The 20998-nt window shown below is 36.4% G+C and overlaps 1 protein-coding gene across 6 annotated transcripts in view; it reads left to right on the plus strand.

The window, feature by feature from the left end:
- Nucleotides 1–9: 9 nt before the first annotated feature.
- The window catches only part of LOC108975876 (rho-associated protein kinase 2), a 24767-nt gene continuing 3778 nt past the window's right edge, over nucleotides 10–20998 (plus strand). Inside the window, exons 1-14 of one of the 6 annotated variants that reach the window (XM_018944672.1) lie at nucleotides 10–158; nucleotides 1072–1143; nucleotides 1744–2405; nucleotides 2555–3009; nucleotides 13002–13147; nucleotides 13226–14251; nucleotides 14310–15229; nucleotides 15301–16225; nucleotides 16310–16464; nucleotides 16558–16683; nucleotides 16755–16918; nucleotides 16993–17177; nucleotides 17250–17355; nucleotides 18098–18331. In XM_018944672.1, the coding sequence (XP_018800217.1) occupies nucleotides 2987–3009; nucleotides 13002–13147; nucleotides 13226–14251; nucleotides 14310–15229; nucleotides 15301–16225; nucleotides 16310–16464; nucleotides 16558–16683; nucleotides 16755–16918; nucleotides 16993–17177; nucleotides 17250–17355; nucleotides 18098–18331 (4010 nt within the window). In that variant the 5' untranslated portion in view covers nucleotides 10–158; nucleotides 1072–1143; nucleotides 1744–2405; nucleotides 2555–2986. Of the gene's footprint in view, nucleotides 159–1071; nucleotides 1144–1743; nucleotides 3010–12544; nucleotides 12625–13001; nucleotides 13148–13225; nucleotides 14252–14309; nucleotides 15230–15300; nucleotides 16226–16309; nucleotides 16465–16557; nucleotides 16684–16754; nucleotides 16919–16992; nucleotides 17178–17249; nucleotides 17356–18097; nucleotides 18332–18922; nucleotides 20085–20998 lie in introns of those variants that run through there. The other 5 variants (XM_018944675.1, XM_018944670.1, XM_018944671.1 and 2 more) reach the window with 5 other exon arrangements.

Raw genomic sequence — 20998 nt, forward strand, 5'->3', positions numbered from 1 at the left:
GTATGCAAAGTAGACGGCGAACAGATATTTTCATTGTCCGTCGGATTTCTTTTAATAATTCTTCAAAAAAGTTAAATTTCTAAAATTTTAAATCTTCCAAAAAAGTAGGAATTCTGTGCAAAAGAGTGGTTGTTAGTACAATATTGCAGTGCAACAAGGTAATGAAGAATTTCAAAGTGTTTTTTATGTAAATTGGTGATGAAGCAACAGTGACTCGCTGTTAAGCAAAGAAGAAAAGAAGTAGAGTGTAAATGAAATAAGAGCTGAAATACCAAAATGAAGCTAAAGTAAAAAGTTAAATTGAATTTTATAGTGCAAACTTCATACGCAAATTCGGCGCAAGCAAGCGTGAATAAAAGTGAATGTGTATGATATGAAAATGAATAACTTATTCATGCAACCTTAGCAAAGTTAATACATAAACTGAGGCCAGTTGGTGTAATAACCGAATTTTTAGTTCAATTTAACAATTGAAACGCTATTGTTAGTGCTGCCTTYATGTTGGCAATAAAAGTGATGCACATCTTGTGAAATTTCCAATTAATATCGGAATATAGTTGTATGATAAACAAATATAGAACGCATTGAAACCACTCAGATATATGCAGCTCTTACGTTCGGAAGTTAGATTCCGCAAGTGGTTTCCGCCGCGTAATTGCAACGCATCATGAACGTTGCTATTGCTTTGCTTGTTTTTTTAGCGACGTCTCGTGACCTCATCAGTTCGCCTCCAACGTCTGCAACACCTTTCAACCAATGATTCAGTGTTTGAGCAAGCGATATCCAAACTTATAGACTGCCCGACAGGCAAACTGTGGAGTATTTGGTACTTTCCGTTGTTCGCGATTCGATTTTATTTTCTTCTATTATTTTCTGATCTTTTTGTTATCCACGTTCTACGTACATTTATGTATGTTCAACGTCTCTCGTCTCGTTTTSCGTCTACAACACGCTTGCCTGTCTGGCTGCCAGAATGAAGGGTCGTTCTGTTGGCCCGTCGCTTTGTTGGTTGTGTTAACTGAGTGGCCCACCGACTGACTGACTTTGACTTTTGTCTCTTTTGTGTTGCAGTATTGTCTTCCGTTTGCTTAACTCGGTAAGGCAGTGCTTTGTAATAATACGCTGGAACTGCTGAGTTTGCAGGTAATTTATGGAAATATTTAATATAAATTATACACATTTGTACCTTTTAATTTACTCTAGTGTATATATATATATATACATACATCATACATATGTATGTATATTTCTATCTTCAATCGGAAATATGACTTGTCATAATTAGAGGGTACTAGCTACACGTTTAATGTTTATTGTTATTGAATATACAATGTTTAAATGAAACGCAAATTCAAACGATAAACGTTTTTTATAAGTATCTTTTATAAAATTCAATACCAGCTAGTTGCCCTATTAGTTCTTGTTCATTTAAATAAATAATAAGCTACGTAATAGAAGTATTTTTTATTATTTATATGTTCTTAAAAGCACGTATTTATTTCGAAAAAATATTATGGTKATTATAAATAAATAATAAAATAAAATATTTAAATAAATAAGTTACTTATACATATGTTGGTTTATATTTTTTCTAAGTCAGCCGAAAGCCTTTGATGCTAGCGCTGCGTACTTTAGTTTATTTAATAATTTGTTTATTATGTAAGCTTCAATAAAATAAAATAAAAAAAAAATTTTTCTAAGCTTTCATGACTAATAAAACCCTTTTTTAATTTTCATTTTTAGAACAAGTTCTCTGCCGCATAACGAGATTTTGGTTTTATTSTAAAGCCTGATTTACTGAAACTAAAAAAATCTAAAAAAAAAGTTACTTGGCTACTCCCACTCCGTTAGCCTTATCGGCGAACCAACTTCGAATGAGGAATTTTAATAAAAATAAAGCAATACATACGCGAAATAACAACTGAAGTATATTAGTGCCAGAAACCGTCATTGAAAACAGTCGCGCGAATTTTAAACAAAAAAAGTATTATATTTATTAAAAACCAGCATATAGCGTTTGAAATATTAATAAAAAGTAGTAAATAAACGTTAAATTTAGTTGTACCAAACTACAAGTACATAAAGAAGCAAAGGAAGAAAGRGTAAATTAAGTGTGCACCAGAATACACTACAACCCTATAGTGGGAAGAAACAAAAACAATGATCCACAAGTGAAGACAATCACCCAAAAGCGATAAAAAAATGTTTGCAGTARTGAAAAGTCACGACCGCTCAACCAATTAGGAACAAGAAAAACGCTATATAATAACAAAGAAAATAATTTTTTTTTGTGAAGTTTTGACATCAAAAACGGTTTAAAGAGACACAACAAATTGTCGGAAGTGTCAAAAATCGCGTAACTCAAAGGCAAAATGCCCGCAAAGGCTAAAGTCCGTGGTGAATAAGTAAATACACATTTTATTGTCGTTGGATGAAGACAGCAAAAAATTGTCGCCAGCTATATGAAAAATAGACAAAYGGCGGACAATGACCTACTTAGAAAGTAGCTGCTGATTTGTACACTAAAAGTTCTTTTTATGTTTACTCTGTTTAGTTATTTGGAGCTTAAGTCTTGCATCTTAGAATTCTCGTAACCACGGTTATAACGGCTACTCACCAACGTCATCTGCAGCGTGCCACAGAGTTTGTGGCGGAAGTGCGTTTCGTACGTACAATTCGTTTTAATGTCGGTACTGCCCCCAACACAAGCCACACCACCCGAAGCATTGTCAAAAATAATATTTATAACGATAATGCCAAACGCCGCCAGCGAGCGGCAATCCAATGCAAAAGCGTGCAACTGATGCTACTATGCGGTGGAGCACAGTGTGTGCGACAAACACGATAAACAAAAGCAACATTAATAACAAAGATAGCAACACAACAAAGACAATAATTAAAATATTTCCTTTTATTTGTGTGTATTCGAAAGCAAATCGCCGCGAATTAAATACAACAGAAAAACAATCACATCAAACGCGACACTATGGATGAGGAACGGAAGAGACGGTTAGTATATATAGTTTAGTTTTATATATGATAGTTTTACTTTATTAATATATATTTCTGTTATGTTTGGTTCGAAAATTCCGCGTTTTTCTTTTGCTATATTATTTCTACTACTCATATAATGTTAAGGGTAGTTCTGACAGCTTCGTTTGCATTTATTTCTTTTGTCTCTGAAAATTAAAATATATTTGGATACCTGTGCAACGTTGTTTAACCTGATATTTAGATTGTAATATAATTAATGTATATTCCTAAATGGTTCACAAAAAAAAAAAGTTGTTTGTTCAACTATGCCAAGTATTACACTTTTTGCCACACCTCACCAAACTATATTCACACTTGCCCAATCTCGTGCATACTTCGAGCATTTGTATAYATTGAGCAGCATTTCAGTACGAGTGCAGTTTTTGGACTGTGCAAATTAAGTAATTTAACTAAGCCAATGATTTTCTCACGAATGAAGTAAATAAAAATATTCCCTTTTACGAATATCAGATGATTTGAGGAAWTTAGGTGGCAATAAATGGCGTTCCGACTAAATTTTAATTACAGCCAACTTCGGATGTAAACATATTGGGGTCTTCAAGCGGCCCTATAAGGTATACACATATATAAATTAGTAGATTTATCTATGTCCGTCCCTCAGTTTATGAAATATCGATCTGAATTTTAGAAGACGTCCTTTTCTTCCCAAGAGCAGCTCATTTGAGGGAAGCGCCGATATCGGGACTCTATAAGAAATGCATTATAACTTCGGTGCAGCCAAAATTAACGTTTTCTCATTTTTAGWATAGTAGTGTTTTAGTATAGCTTCAGTTATTAGCCTTACGTTTGCATATGTGTACCTCCCACCATCTTGTATCCAAAATATAAATAAAGGTGTATGGCGAAACCCCCCATGGCTTTGCAATTCATCACTATCGGCTAACTACGAGTTAATTAGTCCAAATCTAGATTAATGGTCACATGTACACACACATATGTATATATGTATATACATATAGATGCATATACATATATGAGCTCAAGTGTGCTCTTAGAGTTTATATAGATTTATGGATGTATGGATGGATGTAGATAAAAAATGATATGGAAACTCTAACCGCAAATGGAGTACACACGCGTATATAACATTTACCTGTTGCGGTGCTTGCAACTTTTTCGACTTTTGCAACTTTTTCGGCATTCTGTTCTTTCCATAATTCGCAACGTCGGTGTAAAAGACCATTAAAGCGCGAACCGCTCGCGCATCAACTAATTGCAAACATTGTAACTGACACTCACATACACAAAAACGAGCKAGCGAACACCTTACTTTATAGGCAGACATGTGCATTGCCGCAACCAAAAGAGTTATTGTACATCGAAAATGCATTTTTGAAAAATTTGTAACAAATGAAAATAAAAAAAAAAACATTAATTTTTTTGCCGACCAAATTCTGCAAAACCAAAATAAAAATCAAATTAGCTAAAGAAACATTAACAAAATGAAATCAAAAGAAAAAGTGAAAATAAAAAGGAAAAATCGCTGACGCGCGCTACTATGGACAAGCATTSAATACTGACTGTCATTATAGAAGTATGCCACTGCGCTGCTGTCGCATCGGAGCCCAGTCAGCAAAATGGATCGGTGCGTTTGGTGACAGGCGTGTGAGCGCAAATGAGCTGCGGGACCAATCAAACGCTGCTGGACAGCCGCCATCGGAACCGCCACCAGCTGKCCACTGGTAGCCGAGATGCTTGGCACCTAACCAACGGCGAATAGCAATAAATAAAAGCTTCCAATGAAATTGAAAATGAATGCGAAAAATTCGCGCTGAGCACCAACAAAAATGCATAGTGGTGTTAGCACGCTGCCATATAATAGCTACTGTGATCAGTGTTGCCACTTCCCAAAAACTAATATGATTTGGGCACTTTTTAGTGATCGAACTATGCTTATGAAATTTTTCACCCGCCCTTATTTCCCCTAAAGCCATATCAATGAAACCCAAGTCCTTGTATAGAAAACTTCTTTATTTGCTACGGTACCTTCACAAACTTTGGAGTATAATCCAAGGCAGCGCCAAATTCTTCGAACAATTTTTCCAAATTGGACCACTATAGCATACAAGCTTTCTTTGTTGTTGAATAGTGCCGAGTTGGCAGTCCTTAGCCGGATAAAAATCCTGATCAATTACGGTTACTTCGATCCGACTGTGGTGGGAACGGTATTGATTGCTTGATTATTAAATGAGGAATGCACCGCGACCTTTGATCAATTGTGCTCTCTCCTAAATCACAAAGACTCACATAGCCCCAGCATAGTGATAAAATCTAATATTCTGCTGGGTACTACGAAACAAAGAGTTCACTATTTGGAAACATGGATCCAAGGGCCTTAAACCTGCTGTGCAGACAATTAGGATGTGTTCTGGTGTTTCAGGCTACCTGTCGCAGAACCGGCAATTTGGGTAAGAAGCTGAGCCCCTGCTATGTAAATGGATCTTCAGCTCGCAGTGCCCAGTGTAAAATGCGACCACTATACTGAGTTTATCCCTAGAGAGGTTGGTTGCATATTTAAAGCTGTTAGCAACTTGGCATGCTGCTTGCCTTGTAGTTGTTGCCTATACCTCTCCCCGCCTACTCCTTCTTTGCGGAGCAACTGCTTTATAATATAGAAACCCAGTGAAGGGGTCATGTCCTACCGTGTTAGTGGATGCTGCCTTCATTCAAATTGATCGCTCAAAATGTGCCGCCTGAAATTAACGAAGTTAATGTTTGTTATTTTTTTTTTTTTTTTTTTTTTTTTAATTCGAAGTAGTTATTAATTTTACCCAAAGTGGCAACACTGTACGCTGCACTGACTTTGCCTTTTAATAAATTTCGCCATTTTTGATACCAATTGAATTGAAATCTAAGTAAAATACAAAAACAACAAATCCATAAAATCACTTGGCTGAGAAGCTACGCGAGCAATTGACAAATATTCGCTCTTCAAGTGGACGCTGCCCAAGCGCCTTACGAGTAGGTGATTTCTTCTAGCTGCGCGGTTGGCGTACTGCGCTGAGTCATTTTTGATGTGCTCGGACGCTGAACGGTCTGCTGGCCGGACGACGGGTCTCTAACGCATTCGCGCATGCGCCCTCAGCGCTGCTAGTGATCGTGGTGAATAGCAAAATAGAATGATAATCGGAATTGAAATTCTGTGGATATATACATATATCAGGTGTTTGCATAAGATGGCTTAACTCTCGCATATAAAATGAAAAATTCAAATGTGGAACATTAAATTTGATCTTCGGCGTTTTGTGTTTACGCGTGCGTAGAATGCAACTCAAATTGAATTGAATTAAAAATAAAATAAATTATTGTAAAACAAAAAATTACGAAAAAATTATGCAAGCCATTGCGTGATCGCGTGCGCGCATGTGTAGAGTGGCGAATGTGTGTGCGTCGCGCCTCGCATTCGCGCCCTAAATCTGCTGCTCCAAATCATATCCAGCCAAGTGGCACATCACGTCGGGTGCTGTACGGCGTGCGTTTACTTATTTACCGCACTCAAAACAAATAAACAATTAAGTGAATTCGTGTGATTAAAATGCCGCTGCCACACACTAGATAATCTGCGTGCGCTTCGTACAAAATTAAAATCATAGCAAAAAATAAAAAATAAAAATACAACAATTAAAAAGCATTATATTGGACAATCAATCGCCTTGGCTGCCGCCGAAAACATTTCGCGGGCAATAATATTAATATTAATACTAATAAAAATGTTTGCCAACGTCAGCCATTATGAGCGGTAATTTTCTTGTTGCTATTTTTGGCGTCAAATCATAAATTATTTGCGCTTTTCGGTTGCGTAAAAAATCTACAACACCAACAAAACAGTAACACTTCCATAAATGTACACATTATACAACAAAAAAAAAATATATATATGACATCTTTTTGCGTGCGTTTTGTACGCGCGCCACGCTGGCATTTTGATTGCGACCTTGAAATATTTTCCTAATTTGCGCTCGAATTGTCGTGGCGGCACACCCCGCCCAAGTGGGAGTTAATGCTTTTGTGTGTTTATTAATTGTGCTCGTTACACTGATCAATAGTGCTCCTTTATAGTATAGCTTGTGCTCGTTTGCCGATCCTATGGCAGTTTAACTTTTTCTTTACCAATAAATATGGTATGAGGTCAGGTTTCAATTACTGGGCCCAGTTATGTGTACTTGAATGCGGGTACACAGAAGTCGATTACTCTGAGATTGATGATCAGCTGATAGCACGTGCAGTTGTTTTAAACATAACCCCCAATTAACTTTATATCAAGTATAAAGATTTGCAATATGTTGCTGATAAAACTTGGTACTTTAACATTTCTTTCACATGCTTCTTCTTTCTCATAGAAAGCTAAGGCTAAGCCGGACTAACAAAAACATCTTTTCACGTATTTCAATACGAATGTTTCTAATCCCCTTCGAAATAGGCTCTGTGCTGGTGTTTCCTGTTCCAGGTCGCAGAACCGGCAGTTAGACCTCGTTTTTTCTATATACATATGTACTTGTTTTCAGTGTTAATTTTTTCCACGCTATAAATCACAAGATAAAATTTTCGTTTTGTAAATAAACAGCTGTCAAACACAAACTGGTTGACATCTGCAGATCAAAAGTCACGAAAAAACTACCAATTTAGGAAGGTTTTTTTTATCGACTCAGTTTGCACGCGCAGTTTAAATGGATCAGTCCGGGTCCAACTTGATCAGCTGTTGTTATACATCTTGTTAAATTTTAATATAGTCTATATTGTGATAATCTTTAAAAAAAATTATAAAATTTATATTTACAAAATGCTTGTCTGGCATTTATTATTTTTTGATTTTTTCTCTCTTCTTAGCCGCTTATTGAACAATCCTCGTAACTATAAACTTTTCAGCTAATTTTTTACCATCTATCTCATAGTAATAATGTTGTTATTCTTTGAATTTATATTTTTTCATATTTTAATTGCTCAGTGAGTTGTCGATTACCAATATGTGCTTGTGCTTTATAAATACTTTATTCATTCATTTTGGAATTTATTTATTTGTTGTTCTTTTTGTTGTTGTGTAGCTTTTTTAACAGTGATTTCGTCATGTTTTTGGTGATGTTGTTATTGTCACCTATGGTTGTCGCCAATTTATCGTCATCAGCAGCACCAAAAATGATAGATTTTAACGACTTTTTCACTCGCATATTTTTGTTTTTGGGTTTTCGTTACTTTGAAATTTGTTCAATTTCAATTGGCGTCTCTATTTATAATGAGTTATGTATGTTGCGAGTTTTTTTTTTTGTGTTTATTACTGTGTGCCATGCCTTTTACTGCCTTCTGTTTGCGCATGTTTCGTCGCTGATAACTGTCCTGTCGACGTACAAAATCTACTCTTATATGTACAACACATGACATTGTTACACTTCAGACGGGCAGCAATATTACAACAACAGTCTTTACTTTAAGCTCGACATATTATTAAGAGAGAACACTGACTGGCTGACTGACTGACGGGCGGTGATGAAATCACACCTTACGACTGCTTATTGATAAATAATTTATTTCGTACCACTCTATTAGACTGGAAATTTACAGATATTTTTATGGTATTTGCATTTGTTTGTGTTTTTTAGTGTTTTTTCTTAAAATTCTTCATTTTTCGTATTCATATACGAGTAACGTACTTCCACGATATAGTTTTTAAAGTACAAATATTGTATATGGTATGCTTTTGATGCATGTGCTTTCAAGTACATGTACTGCTCAAAAATCAGTTTGTGATTTAACGCCTCTCTCTTTTCCCCAGTAACGATATTTGCATTATTCAAATGTCTTGCTTGATTTGTTTTGCTTATTGATTCGCTAAATCGTCGCTTCCTGCAACGAACAGTTTGACTTTGCCTAACTCGTTGCTAAACTATCGTTTGCAATTTAAATTCAAACTTTTAATTGTGACCGATCTAAATTAAGATAGCGTTTTATTTATATATTGTGCTAAATTTTTCGCCGAAATTTGTGTAGCTGGAAGAAACAATATGGCGATCAGTATGTGAATTTAACGCACCAAATTTTTTATTTGGTTATCGCCAATTTGAATTTTAAAATTATGTGGGTCGAATGCCAATTACATACTTTGAATGTACAATTTTAAATTAGAAAACAGTCGAGTGTATGAGGGTGTGCAGCAAGGTACTGAAGTTCTCGATAGCCAGTATCAGTAATAATTATTCTAATTTCTATTCCACCTCATGATATTTCAAGTTAATATGATAAAAGGATTGAGACAAAATTATGTATCTTCTAGTGCGGTGTACTGGTGCTGAGCGCAAGTAAACTTCATAGCTGGCCCGTTAAAACCCGCATGTGAAAACAAGCGGTCCCTAATTAGCTTTAGGAGTACAATTTGTGAGTTCAGAGGCAATGTTGGTAGGAAATGCCGTAGGTGTTTCAGTGCAAATGTGAGGCGAAATTGCATACACCAGGAATTTCATATTACTCTGCGAGTTTTTATCCTTAACTAAGTCGTTATAGCCTTGAGTTATCGCCGGAAAAGCATTTTTTCAAGTTTCTTCAGAATTTAATGAAATATTTTAACTTGTTGTAAGCAAATTGTTTTGAAAGACCGTTCAATTTACCAATCGAAATCGTATGGTTCAATGATGTATACTGGGGATCGTACCGAATCCGTTGGTTTCCATAGATTTATGTTGCTATCGTATTGCGCTTAGACTAATACATTGAGTATTTGTCAAATTCAATGACAGCCGTAGTCAAACCATTGAAAATAAATGATATTGACTGATTCTTGTCATATGAATTTTTTGTTCATGTTTCAAAAAAATACATACAGACCAAAAATTTATTAATCCTATGCTTTTAATGCTGTGTAAGATAAAATTTTTGTACATGAAATTATGATTTTTTATACAATATTTTCAAAAATATGTACCGATGCATGACGTTCGAATAATACAATCTCCTCTAAACTAATATTGTCTCTATCGTATCACCTAAAACATAGAAAATTTTCAAACATACATACATTCGTAGCGATGTCGCAATTTCCCAAAATACTTACACTTGCCCGCCATTATAGTATTACATACAATTTTTCTTCAACATGTACTCATCTAAAGAAATGTTTTCTATTGCGGACAAGCGCCTGCAGAAATTTTAATGTTTCCAAATTTAAGAAAAAAGACTTAATTTCAGCTAACAACAAATGTGAATAACGAAAGTTGAGAAAAAAAATAGAAAAACATCAAAGACCAACACATTTAACCTACTAAAATTTAATATCTCACTGTGCGACTTGTGAAAATGTCCAGCAACAAATGTGGCTAAATGGGAAAAAGCCAAAAATTATTACAGCAGTCGATTACTTGGCACATTTTCAAAGAATATGCACACGTTCATTCGCATTTATTTACGTATGCACAGATACACACACACACATTATACATATGCGCATATGTTTTGACATTTATTGGCAAAAATAATAAGTTTGCTAGAAATGGGTTGAACGCAGCAGCCATCCATTGCAATTGTTTTAGAAATATCTCACTATAAAATAAGTTTTAGTGCAGTGGGTCAGACCTTGGAAAATTTGGGTCACATTTTTTTATATGATTTGGTAACTTAAAATTCGAATATTCGTTTTCCTGTATGACTTGGTATTGACGTAGGAATCTTCAAATTAATTGCTAGTTAAATTTCGTTACACAATAAGTATTGTTGTTGGTCAAGGTGACAATCAGATGTGTTTACTTTGACCTTTGTTTTGTTATCTATTATCTATCTTTCTATAAAATATTAGTGTAATTATTGCTCTAAAAGCGCTTTCAAATTGCGCTAGATTCTAAAAAAAATTTATTTCCCAAGCAAAAGAGGCTCAAGGAATTTTTACTCAACTTCTGTTGGAACTTCAGAGTGCTAAAAAATTTGGGAATCTCTGCGCCATAACATGTATTTCACCACAGTATTAACACGGAAATTACAGCTGTTTTTATGCTTGGAAATCTGCTAGGAAAATGGCATTGCGCACATGTGGAAAATGTTTCATAGAAACGTTCTCAGCGCTTGTAGCTATAAACCATTGATGAACAATGGCCTGCCGTCGTCGCCTAACCGACGTCTGTGTAAACAAGTGATGCGCAGCAAAAAATTCTTATTTTAAATCTAAATTTTGCGAAAGACCAAAATATTGTTTGTCCATTGGCACTTCTATTTCTAACACAATTTAATGACTTGCTTGTGTTTGTCATTGTTGCTCATGACAACTATGTTATTATTTCGAGTACATTATTGACGGAAGTGATTTTTAAACGTATTGTACAAGTATTTTCGGTTTTTATGAGTTGGTGGACTACTCGATTAGTAAAAATTTTATAATATTATATTTAGAGAATTTATCGCATATTCTTCTTATCATAAGTTGTAACAGCGAATTTGTTTTTTAAATGACGTTATCTGAGCAATAGACATGGTAGAGATTCTTAATATTTATTATCCACCTTATAAAGCTTCTACTTTATATAAAATTTGGAGTATGCCATCTGATCAAATATGACCAATTTAGGAAAGTAGTAACTAGGGGCTAATTAGGCGGTACGGAAATAGTTTTTATTATAGCGTACTTTTTGATATATATTTTTTAATATTTCTATAAAATAATTTATTATTATGAACTTTCCATTGAAAATAAACCAAATGTGAAGTGTGAAAAATCAAAATTTTAATTTATGTATACTTATTTACGTTTTTAATGTCCAATTAAACGCTAAAATCGCACCACAAATTATTGGCTTAGTTAACCGGTGGTAATTGTTTACTTGGGAAATAAATTAAAACGTGCCACATCAATAGCTTTGACTGGCCACTTGTATGCATATGTATTTACGACTACATTTTCTCGCTGTATGGATTAGTATAAACAATAATAAAATATATACGATTTAAACACCATAAAAATGAATGCTTCCTCCAGTGTGCTATTTCATGTTAGATAAAATGATTCATTATTCGGACTGATATACATAGATGGCGGCGACCCCCGTTCTCGTTATTTTCACTAAACTCTTCCGGCTTTATTTACTTTTCGTTTCGTTTCGTCGAGTTGCCGGTAACTGTTGCTCATTCGTTCACAAAGTTACTCGTTCATTGCTTTGCTGCTGTTGGGCTGTGTTTACAATTTTTTTTAGTTATTTATTTTTTATCATTCCTTTTTTTTTATTTTTGTCAATATTTATTTATCTACAGCATTTGTTATATACATACAGTTTCGCAATGCTTTCTTATGACTAATTGACTTTATGGCTAATGGGTGGTTATGCAGGCACTTTATTGTACCTACTATAGGTGCTCCCTAACGTCTTAAATATTTAAATTTTGGTATTGTTTTTTGTTTTTTTTAATTCCAACTACGGGACTGGAAAATAAAAAAGGAAACATTTTAATCCTATTTAAATATTTTATTTTGAATGCACGAAGCATTTTTTTGTTTTACCGTTGAATTTGCTACACCACGTGTTTGGGTTACTGGAAGTTTTTTCGACTTTCTTTATTATTGTTGTTGTATTTTCTGGTTAGCATGGGATTCTTCTGGCTTAGGTAATAAGTAATAGATACATAAGTATTATTTTTGCTTAAATTTATTTTTTCTGTTTACCAACAAACTTTGTACTTTTCTTTCAACAAATTGAACGTAAATCCCATAAGTTCCATAATTCATGCGAATTTTTGGTGTTTCATAAGTATTTGAAGAACTGCTGAATTATTGTATTTACAAGGCGAGAAATGGCAAATTTTGTTGTTGTGATAAGAAAAATATTAAGAAAAGGGAATTTTTCGCAAAATTTTGGAGTAAATTTAAGCGGATGTTGAATTAATACACATGTACATACATATATAGAAATAAATATGTTATTGCTCAACTCAACTGAATTTTTTCATTAATAATTTCCAATTTGTATCTACTTTTTCTGCAGCGCCCAGGCATTGGAGCGTGAGATGCGTGATCCACACAGTATTTGCAACATCGACTGCCTACTGGATACAGTGAATGCGTTGGTTAACGATTGTGATCATGAATCATTGAAGCGTCTAAAGAATATCGAGCAATATGCCACCAAATGTAAGTCGGCCCAACAACAATTGCATTGTATGTAAGCGCAGAGTGTTAAATCTTTCTTTTTCTGTTTTGTTATTGCAGATAAGCCGTTGTCAAAGCAGATTTGTCAGCTGCGTATGAATGTCGAAGACTTTGATTTTATCAAATTGATCGGCGCCGGCGCCTTTGGCGAAGTGCAACTGGTGCGACATAAATCCTCGCGGCAAGTGTACGCCATGAAGCGATTATCCAAATTCGAAATGATGAAGCGTCCCGACTCCGCCTTCTTCTGGGAGGAGCGTCACATTATGGCACACGCCAACTCAGACTGGATCGTGCAGCTACATTTCGCCTTTCAGGATGCCAAATATTTGTACATGGTCATGGATTATATGCCGGGCGGCGATATTGTCTCGCTGATGTCCATGTATGAGATACCGGAGAAGTGGGCCATTTTCTATACAATGGAGGTTGTGCTTGCGCTGGATACCATACATAACATGGGTTTTGTGCATCGTGACGTGAAGCCCGATAATATGCTGCTCGATCATCATGGCCACTTGAAGTTGGCCGATTTCGGCACATGTATGCGCATGGGTCCCAATGGCTTGGTGGTGTCGAGCAATGCCGTCGGCACTCCGGATTACATCAGTCCTGAGGTGTTGCAATCGCAGGGTGTGGATAATGAGTATGGACGCGAATGTGATTGGTGGTCGGTTGGTATTTTCCTGTACGAAATGCTTGTTGGCGATACACCATTCTACGCGGATTCGCTTGTGGGCACATACGGTAAAATAATGGATCACAAGAATTCGTTGAGCTTTCCCGCTGAGGTGGAGATTAGTGAGAGCGCCAAATCGTTGATGCGTGCGTTTCTCACCGATCGCACACAGCGTTTAGGTCGACATGGTATCGATGAAATCAAGGCGCATCCGTTCTTCGAAAACGACACTTGGACGTTTGACAACATACGCGATAGCGTGCCACCAGTAGTGCCCGAGCTGTCCTCAGATGATGATACGCGCAACTTCGAGGATATCGAACGCGATGAGTCGCCAGAGGAGGTGTTTCCCACACCAAAATCGTTCGATGGCAATCACCTACCTTTCATTGGTTTCACATATACCGGTGAGTAGTGGTGGCAATACAGTTAATCTAACGCTTATGCTTTTTTTCTATCCTGCAGGCGATTATCAGCTACTTTCGAATGATACTGTCGACGCTGAGGCAAAGGAGTCGGCGAATACGATCGCCAACCACAGTCACCGGCATCGTCCTTCCAATTCAAATGAAATCAAACGTCTCGAGGCATTGCTCGAACGCGAGCGCAATCATTCCGAAACGCTGGAGAAGCAAGACAAAGCGCTGCGTCAACAAATCGAACTGATTAGTAAGCGTGAAGCTGAATTGCAGCGTATCGCCTCAGAGTATGAAAAAGACCTGGCGCTGCGGCAGCATAACTACAAAGTGGCCTTGCAGAAAGTCGAGCAGGAGATAGATCAACGTAAAAAGACTGAGGCACTGCTCGCCGAGGCGCAGCGCAATCTCGACAACGAGCAGAAAATACGCACACGCGAGATGAACAATAATCTGCATCACAATGAGAAGATCGTCACGCTGGAGAAACAGCTAAAGGAAATGGAGGAGAATTTCAAAAACGAGAATGAGCATGTGCAAAAGCTCAAGAAACAGGTGGCCGAATTGGGTTTAACACAACAAGAGTTGGAGGGCAAACTGGCGCAATTGCAGGCGTTGATTGCCACCTTACAATCTCAAAAGGACGCGCTGCAACAAGAAGTAGCCGAAACGCAAGCGCAGCTGGCACAAGAGAAAAATGGGCGCTCACAGCTGAAAGAACAGGTCAAGGAGTCTGAGAATAAGCTGCAAACCATGGCGAATGACTTGGAACGCGTGTCGCAGCGCGAGCAGCAAGCGCACGAGGACAATCGCGTGTTAACCGAAAAGATCTCTGATCTGGAGAAGGCGAATGCTAGTCTGGACTTTGAGCTCAAGGCGTTGCAGAGTCGTTATCAGCAGGAAGTGAAGGCGCACCAAGAGACCGAGAAGTCGCGCATGCTTAGTCGCGAAGAGGCGAATCTGCAAGAGGTGAGTTTGTAAATCTTTACGTACTTCGAGCTAAATGTAAAATTTAATATATCGATTTTCTATTTTACCAGGTAAAAGCGCTACAGACCAAGCTGAACGAAGAGAAATCAGCGCGCATTAAGGCCGACCAAAACTCACAAGAGAAGGAACGCCAGTTAAGCATGCTGTCCGTGGACTATCGTCAAATACAGCAACGCTTGCAAAAGTTAGAGGGGGAATGTCGCCAAGAAACGGAGAAAGTAATGGCGCTGCAGTCGCAGATAGAACAGGAGCACTGCAAAAAGAACACACTGCTATCCGAGCTGAGTTTGCAGAGCTCCGAAGTGGCGCACTTGAAATCCCGCGAAAACCAACTGCAGAAGGAGGTCACCTCCTTACGGGAGGCGAAGCGTAAATTCGAAGAAGAAATTTCGCAAATCAAAAACACGTTGAACAAAGAAATTCTCTTGAAGCGCGAATATCAGGATCAACTGGAAGCCGAACAGTATTTCTCACGCCTATACAAAACGCAAGCGAATGAACATCGCGAAGAGATATCGGAGCGCTGCCGTGAAATACAGGATCTGAAAGAGGAACGCACGTCACTTAAACATCAAGTACAAGTGGCTGTGGCACGTGCAGACTCTGAAGCGTTGGCGCGCTCCATAGCTGAGGAGACCGTGGCCGATCTGGAGAAAGAAAAGACAATCAAGGAGTTCGAATTGAAGGACTTCATGACCAAATATCGCAATGAATTGGCAGCGAAGGAGGCGGCTATTACAACGGCTAAGGAAACCGAAACTGAGTATGTCAAGAAATTGAACCAGAAGAATGCGGAAACCGACGAACTCTTGCAACAGCAAAAGAAACTGCAAGACGAAATGTCGCAACTACGCGCCACCAAGGACGAAGAGCTGGCCAAGCTAAAGGAGAAACTGCAAACCGAAATGCTGCTGAAACAGGTGGCTGTCAACAAACTGACCGAGGTGATGAATCGGCGCGACACGGACTTGCAAAGTGAGTCAGTCTTCAGGCGAATTGTGCAGCAGAAAAATGTCCCAAAATATTTATTAATTCTTGTTATTTTTTTTTAACTTGCAGAGCAAAAAGGCAAAGCGCGCTCGTCCGCCGAGTTGCGTAAGAAGGAGAAGGAAATGCGTCGGCTGCAACAAGAGCTCTCGCAAGAGCGCGAAAAATACAACCAGTTGTCGCAAAAACTGCAAGACGTGCAGAGCCAGATCATCGAAGACAGTCATGTGAGCACTTTTTCTTATTTTCTATACCAACTTTCTAAAAGAACCAATCACTTTTGTTAAGAAATTCAATCATACAAAATATTTGCTTTGCAGATCAAGCAAAAGCTACAAATGGAAATCGACTGCAAAGCCACGGAAATCGAGCAGTTGCAGTCGAAGCTCAATGAAACCGCCTCCTTGTCGTCAGCCGACAATGATCCCGAGGACACTCAAGTGCTTGTGAGTTCAATCTTTTTTTTCACGTCTCTATTGTGTATTGTTATTAAATTTTTTAATTTGCTGTCTGTTAGGACTCGGTGTTCGAGGGCTGGTTAAGTGTGCCAAATAAACAGAATATACGCCGTCACGGTTGGAAGCGGCAATATGTGATTGTGTCATCGCGCAAAATTATCTTTTACAATACCGAAATCGACAAACAGAATACAATCGATCCTGTGCTTATATTAGACTTAAGGTGCGTGTGTTCGAAACTTGTTCTCACAAAAAAAAAAAAAATAATAATATTTTATTTGCTTTTCACATCTGCAGCAAAGTATTCCACGTGCGTTCTGTGACGCAGGGTGATGTGATACGCGCCGATGCCAAAGAGATACCACGCATTTTCCAGCTACTCTATGCCGGCGAGGGCGAAGCGCGGCGTCCAGACGAACAAAATCAGCTGGATATCAGTCAGCTGTTGGCGGACGAACGGCCCAGCACCATTATGTATAAAGGTGTGTTTAATGTCATATGAATTATGATTACCTTTGTGTTTTATGCATTTTTACTGTTTCTCGCATTTTTAGGTCACGAATTCGTGCACATAACGTATCATATGCCAACGGCCTGCGAGGTCTGTACAAAACCACTGTGGCACATGTTCAAGCCACCAGCGGCGTATGAATGTAAACGGTAAGTGTACATTTAGAGAACTAAGAAACCAAGAGTCTCTAATTTTTTAGATAGCTAACTTTAGTTCTTAATAATATTATTGAATTTGTTGAAATTGTATTAAACATATTTGTTATTTCTATGCAGACAATACTGTAAATCAGTTTTGTTTACTTCTCATGCTGGGTTATGGTTCATTGAATTTAAAATTTTCACAGAGATATTGAAAATCTGAATACAGTTGAACTTCCATAACTTCATATAGCATACCTTTAGGCGCCCAGATATGTTGTATTAAATCTTTAAGGAATTTAGGATGTAAAAGGATAAAAAAAGGTGGTCAGCACTACAGACGGATTAACCTAGAATCAAAAAATCAAATATCATTGGTCAGTAACTGAGTTCAGGTCATGATTAATCGAAGGATTTGGAAAAAATGACTTTTTAGCAAAGTTGCAACAAAACGTGATTTTTAGGTATAACTTTTAGCACAAATTGCCGGGAAAAAAATAGTTCTAATTGAATAAAAATCAAAATATCTGGTAGGCCAATAAGTCACGCAGAATAGAACCATAGACCAGTTTGGTCCTTTGCGATGCCAGGTGGAGTTCACTTGTTAAGTGCAAGTAGTCATCGTTTAGGATGCCTGCGCTTGACACGAATTCTAACACTCTCTACGGGCCTCACCCTCAAAATATATAATAATATACACTATTTATTTAACTACAAAATTTATTTATTTACAAAATATTTTCTATTTCAGTTGCCGCAATAAAATCCACAAGGAGCACGTAGACAATAACGATCTGCTGGTGCCGTGCAAGCTGCATCACGATCCGCATACTGCCAAAGAAATGCTGCTGCTGGCCGGCACGCCCGACGAGCAGCATCTGTGGGTGACACGCCTCTCCAAGCGCATACAGAAGTTCGGCTACAAAGCCAACTCGTCATCGAACAATAACAGCGGCGGCGGCGATGGCAGCAAAATATCGCCAAGGTGAGTCCACAGGCACGCTTTATGCCGTCTAATTAACTACATTTACAGTTGCATTTGTATATAGATTTCTTTCAACTTTCATGCCTTAAACTTACAGCTTAGTGTTAACTACTACTTACTTAGTGTTACATACATATACATATATGTACATATTATTTAATGTTCTTGTACTCACACGAAAAATATTAATTCTAAACTCATCTTTTTTACATTTCTTTTTCTACTTTTATTTGCCTGTGTGTGTTGCTTAACGTGACTGAATGTTCGGCAAACTATTTTGGTAAATACAAACTATTATATAACACGTGACACCCGCAAACCTGTAACCCGTATATATCCTACCAAAAATCCGAAAAAAAAATCGACAACAAACTAAATTTCTCCCGAAAATATATGACAAATCGCAACAATTATAACCATCATATGTACGCTATGCTATCAACAACCACCAACATAACGCCATCATGCCATCATTCTGCTACTCTCATACCACCTGCATACATACATACGCCAATGGCGCTCATTTGACCCCCAAACATTGTCGCATTGTGCCTCATCTCGCCACTTGCCTGTTCGCCTGGCACTCCGCAGCCAATCGACGCGCTCCGCTTACAAGCCATACGCAGTTAACGTACAAAGATCAGCCACGCTGCCAGCCAATTCTTCATTGAAGCAGTGATCCGCTAAAGCAATCAAATATTTTATAGAAGACAAATATGTAGACATATATATATATAGTATATAGTAGTAGTATTAGTCGAGCGAATGACGTTGAGTGAAATGCTGCATGTGCGTAGGCTGTGTGTACGTGGAAAAAACAACAAAAAAACATTAAACAAAAACAATATATGCGCGTAACTCGTGGCATATTTGATGCATATTTAAACTTATATATACGAATTTATATACTTGTATATTAGTTTTTCACTAGTTTAAATCCATACGCACACGCAGTCCTAAGCGCGCATTTGACGTTACATACATACTTTCACTTAGCATATGCTCTTATGTATTTCATATTCGATGGAAATGCATACTGTACATACATACATACAAATATATAGTACATATGACTGTAGAATGAAGAAGAAGCAGCAGAAACTAATTTACTTTGCTGGTAAATGTAATAACTTTCCATATCATAATTATTATGTTTGTTAAAGCTAAAATGTTGAGTTGACACAGAATAATGTTTATATAACTGTCATATCACCTTAGCGCCGCCAATTTACATACATACGCATTACTTCCTGTATGCTAACGCCGTATGCAATGCAAAAGCAAAAGCTAATTAGAGTTTATACATACACACACATACATATACATATTAACTTAGCGCGTCGTTATGTAAGTCAATTTTTTATACAGTTATTATTATTATTATTATTTAATATTACATAAGTAGTGAAATAAGTAATTTGCTTTTGTAGCGTTATAAAAACAAAAAAAAAAATATTTACAGTTCACTTTTTAAGCGTGTGAAAAAGTATGAAAAGTTAAATAAAAAATCAATAAATAAAAAATGTGAAAATTGAAAAAAATATTTATATAAATCAGATGTTCTATTAAATAACACCAAGAGATCATTGCCAAATTTTTTGAAACTGAAATGTAACTAGTGTTTAGTTTTAAGACATGGCCACCACATTCGATGCAAAAACGTGAGAAACTCTTTTGAGCGCCAAATTTGTAAAATGTATATAAAATTTACATAATTATATACCTGTTGTTTTATAAAATTTAAAATTTAAAACAAAAATTTTTTTTTCATGAAAACGTTGCATAGTGTTTGAGTTTTTTTTGTAAATTTCAATATATTTAGAATATTAAAATTAACAAAAAAATTTAATGGAAACTTTTGGAGATTTCAAATTTTTTGATATATGTATTTCAAAAACCAAAAAAAAATTTTTTTTTTTTTAATAGAAAGTTCTGGCGCCAAAAAAGAGTCTACGGAAACATTTGAAACCGTTTTCAGTTATATTTCAAAAACTAGACTGTATGCATTTATAACTGTTAGAATTCTTATGTTACGAGAAGCTTTTTTTTAATTACCATTTTTTTAATTTTTCAAACGTGAGTGAAAATAATTTAAAAAAATTGAAATTATAAAAAATAAGTAAAAAATTTATTTTAAAAAAAATTTTAATTTTTTAAACTTTAGCGGCTGTTAAGCAAGCTCTAGAGTTTCAAAATTATTTTTTGCATAAACAAATAAGTGTAAATTAAACAAATTCTAAAAGTATTCGAACTTTCAAAAATTCCTTACCTAAAATTTTTTTTATCGAAGCCTGCTCACTCGAACTACAACGTGGTTGGCATGTTTTATAAAACTGGCGATAATTGCGGTTTGAATTAAAAATATTAAAAAAAATATTTAAAAAGTGCTGAGAAATCTAAGATGCTAGGCGGTTTAATATTAATTTGCAGCTGCTTTAACTAAAAACTTCAATTAATTCCAACTACATTCTTATATACCTATATTGATATTTAATTTTTTACGCTATATTTTACGTATACGAAACTATTTTTTCCAACAACAAATTCCATGCACTTAAACTTAGCTGAAAATATAAAAATAACTAAAAATTTAGATTAGCAACACACTAAATATATACTCGACACACAGTGGAACAAAACTTAAATACTTATAAGTGGTACCGTTTC

Source organism: Bactrocera latifrons, unplaced genomic scaffold (genome assembly GCF_001853355.1).
Source record: "Bactrocera latifrons isolate USDA-ARS-PBARC rearing strain unplaced genomic scaffold, ASM185335v1 scaffold_7, whole genome shotgun sequence".
Taxonomy (NCBI): Eukaryota; Metazoa; Arthropoda; class Insecta; order Diptera; family Tephritidae; genus Bactrocera; species Bactrocera latifrons.